The following is a 4,277-nucleotide window of genomic DNA, read 5'->3' on the forward strand; positions in this document are numbered from 1 at the left end:
ATTTGAATTTTTTGGAATGCCCAATGTTAAGTCAATGGGACTTTTTTGGCCGCTTTTTCGTCCGCTGTGCGAACATCGTACACCCGATCGCTTAGAAAAGATATAGCACACCTCTCCTAAATGAGCCGGTCGATTTGACACCTCACTCAGGGGTCTGAGACAAACGGTGTGGGGCGAGTTACGCGCCAAACTTTTGTCCAGAATAAGTATGAGCAATAACAATAGTGATGCTTTCAAAAAAGCACCACTAATAATAATAAGTTTAAATAGGATTTCAGTAAGTTGGCTCTCTCAAGCCAACTTAATAAGTTTAAATAGGATTTCAGTAAGTTGGCTTTCTCAAGCCAACTTAAGTTTAAATAGGATTTCAGTAAGTTGGCTTTCTCAAGCCAACTTAATAATACATACCCAACACAGAAAGATCACCTCAAACAGAAAGATCACCTCAGATTTCTTGAGCTGTGATATTGTTTACCTCAGATCTCCATGGCGACCATTGAGCGCTGTTAACTACTTTATCCAACAAAAACAGATGTGCGGTGGCACCCCTAAATCATCATGTATTGGAAAAATATTTTGCATGTGTTGTTTTTATATATATTGGAACACTTTTAGCACCCAGCCATATCAAAATTCAAGAATTGTGTTTTTTGATGCACCCTAATATATATATATATATATATATATATATATATATATATATATATATACAGAAACCTTCCTGCAGTACTGTGAAAAGTACTGCCACTTGTGTTAAAATGCTGTAAAGTGAGAATGCTTTCAAAAATAAAATCACAAATTGAATTTATTTATGATTTAACTTCTATTAACTAATTCAAATCAATATATGGTGTAACGACCCTTTGCGTTTAAAGTGGCTTTTGTCCAGGTACACTTGCACATAGTTTTTCAGGTAGCTTTGCAGGAAGGTTTCTTCAAGCATCTTGGAGACATTCCCGCAGTTCTTCTGGATTTAGTCTGTCTCAGTTTTTTCTGTTTCTTCATGTAATCACAGACGGACTCGATGATGGTGAGATCAGATCATACCGGCTGTTGTCAGACTCCTTGTGCATACACAAATCTCACTGGATTATTACAATTAATGGCAAAAAGAATGTTTGGAAATGTAAACTAATATTTCCTACTGACACACTACAGCAAAAGATATAAATAACTGACTTAAAACCTAACATGCCAAAGACTTTTGCACAGTACTGTATATATATATATATATATATATATATATATATATATATATATATATATATATATACCCACTGGATTGGAGTGGATGACAAACGTTATGAAGATCATCGGATCCTAGCCAGTGGCAGAGAAGACCTTCATAGATCTGGAGTAGCTCTGGTGTTGGGTCCACTGGCAGAGAAAGCCTTACTGGGGTACAACCCAGTAAGCGACAGGATTATCCAATTGCACTTATAATGTAGGTAGCGCAAAAAGATGGAGGGACTCCGTGTTGGGGCTGTCGGAGCGTGGGTTACCATCGCCATGACATAAAGAAAAGAATATATATATATATACTCTTTTTTTTTATAAGATAATGATGTATATTCTCAATTTATTTTTAAACATTAAAACAATTACAGATAAACCATGCTAATGGCCTAATTGCTTAAGTTTAATTTTTTAGAACACTTGTCAGTATTAAAATATGCTTGTTTTAATTTATAATTATGGCATATTGAACTGTTCTGCTACTGTTGTATAATGTATTAGTATAATTCTCTCTCTCTCTCTCTCTCTCTCTCTCTCTCTCTCTCTCTCTCTCTCTCTCTCTCCACACAAAGATGGCTATATCCGAAATCCTTGTCCTTGTGGGGACATTTTTGGTCCCCATAAGGAAAACTGCTTGTAAATCATTCTTTGTGTTTTTTTTGTTTTTTTTGAAAATGCAGACAATCTAAGCTTAGGTATAGAATATACAGTTTGTACAGTATAAAAATCAGTATTTATATGGAGTATCCCCATGAAACATGGAAACGTGAGTGTGTGCGTGTGTGTGTGTGTGTGTGTGTGTGTGTGTCTGTGTTTCCCACGGGAGGTGCCAGACGGCCAGTAATTTGGTTGTCTTGGCTCCTCTGGAGTAACACCTGCCCCTTCTCTGGGGAAACGGCCTTTCAGCCAAGAGGGAGAACAAGGAGCAAACACAGGTAATGCAAAACCCACACTCCAATGCTTAATGTGACTGACCACTCTTCATCTGTTTTCGACTGAATTTACATATCTTGGCAAATTTATTTGAATTTAATCTTATTCAATTTAACAAATAGACACTATTTTATTTTAATAGATAATTGTCATTGTGATAAAAAAATCAACATGTTTTGATTGTTATTTTATTTTAAAAAGATAAACAAATAAACAACAAAATATGAAAAACAAAACAGGCTACCTTAAAATAAAAAACACTGTCACAGCGACTTTACTACAAAATATGTGCATAAAGCAATAAAGGACATGGCCCTGAAAAGTCAGGAAAGATCTTTGGATAGCAGATATGTTTTCACTAAAAAATAACTTACTATAACGTAATGTAACTTATTGTGTAATTTTATGAATATAAACATCTCAGACATCAGCACATGAACACACGTGAAAGAAAATGTAAGACTTATTATGTAGTTTTTGGTCATACAACGAATTGCCAGTCTATTGTCTCATAAATCAAATAGGCCTGCAAAAAGAAACGATTTCGTTGTAATAAATTCGTTGTTCTAATTCATGACAAATGGATGAGGAAAAACAGCAGATTTATCTAACTAATTGCATAAAAAAATATATAGATTTCTCAAATAAATAAACACTAAAGGTGCAAGTTGATGCTTAACATTTTTCTGATCATTACTGAATGACAGTCTAACACAGTAACTTTTCTTTTAGCAACATTGCCTACAACCAACGTACATTATTCTAAACAATCTTTCAAAAGAAAATGTAAATGACATGAATCATATCAAAACATATCCAACAAGTATAATAAATAACAAATAAATATTTAAATACGTGTGGTTATAATCGCGATGTCATAATTCAAGTGCCACTTATACGTCATTTCCTCCTGACTGAACTACTACAAACAAGATCTACAGAGCAGCTAGAGGAGAGGGGCTGTTTCTTCCCTCACTGTTATACAGAGTGATGCAACGGGTTATCTCTGTACTTCTTTCCGTTAGAAAAAAAAAATCCATATACACATATAACAACATAAGTTATTCAATTTGTCCCTCTCGACCTTATTGCATCATTTATTCTGTGTAGCTTAAAGCAGGGACCACAGTCTTATATGGTTCACAACTCTTTGAGCAATCACCATTTTGGTTAAAGGGTTTTTTATTTCCGCTCTAAGCTATAATATCTCATTAAATTCATTAATACCTGTCTAGTGAACACTTGGGTGGTAGCCATCTTACGTGGTTTCAATCTCTTCCAATTGCACTTATAATGTAGGTAGCGCAAAAAGCCAAAATGTCAGACCACAACCTGCGAAATTAGGATACTGTGTTTTTTGCCGAAAATAGGCCCCTTGAAGGTCCTTGAAGTATGTTTATATTTAGGGACCTTATGCTAAACATCCAACACATGATTTAGATATGAAATATAACAAATAGCTAGTCTCAGAATTTCAATCTTGGACAGCTTTTTGTCAGGAGGCAGGGTAGGTAACAGCTTCCTCAGTTCGGCAAAGGCAACATTGAAGGCTTCAACCCGGATTCTCTCACGGGTGGCATGGGCTGAACGGTATTTGGCTGTGGCGCGTCTGCGCCTCCTCTTTTCTTCCCTGCTGAGGGTTTGCGGGGCCAGAGACTTCATCTTGCCCTCTCCCTCCATGGGCTCATCCGTGACGCAACCAACCTTGATATCGTTCAACATAGTTTCAGCATCTGACTGGCTCCACGGCAGATCTGAATCAGTTTGTTCTGGACTCAACATCATTTTCAGTTTCAACCAGTTTCTTATTATTTATCAGTTTCACAAAGTCCTGAAACACAAATACATACTTAATTACAATTAGGTCTATAAAATAATAAACAAATTGTATGTTTACACAGTTTTGTGTTATTTTTTGAAGATTATGTATCTGCCTTCCCCAATGTTTTTCTCTTCTTTGCAAACTCAACGGTAGCTACTTTAATAAGATATTTGCTGGAACAACAATAATATTTTCACAACAGCTCTCACAAAAATGTAATGTCCATGACACTGTAGCCTATTTGCAGAAGGTGCATAGCACATATGCTATACATTTTAATACAAAT

General features: G+C 35.6%; 1 protein-coding gene across 1 annotated transcript; it reads right to left on the reverse strand.

The window, feature by feature from the left end:
- Nucleotides 1-3,585: 3,585 nt before the first annotated feature.
- Nucleotides 3,586-3,954, reverse strand: LOC308686216 (helix-loop-helix protein 2-like; the record flags this gene model as incomplete). Its single annotated transcript, XM_081394586.1, has 1 exon — nt 3,586-3,954. One exon carries the CDS (start codon nt 3,952-3,954, stop codon nt 3,586-3,588), a length of 369 nt encoding a protein of 122 aa, XP_081250712.1.
- Between the last annotated feature and the right edge of the window lie 323 nt (nt 3,955-4,277).

This window comes from Scardinius erythrophthalmus, assembly GCF_964197995.2.
Source record: "Scardinius erythrophthalmus genome assembly, contig: HAP1_SCAFFOLD_46, whole genome shotgun sequence".
In the NCBI taxonomy this organism is placed as follows: domain Eukaryota; kingdom Metazoa; phylum Chordata; class Actinopteri; order Cypriniformes; family Leuciscidae; genus Scardinius; species Scardinius erythrophthalmus.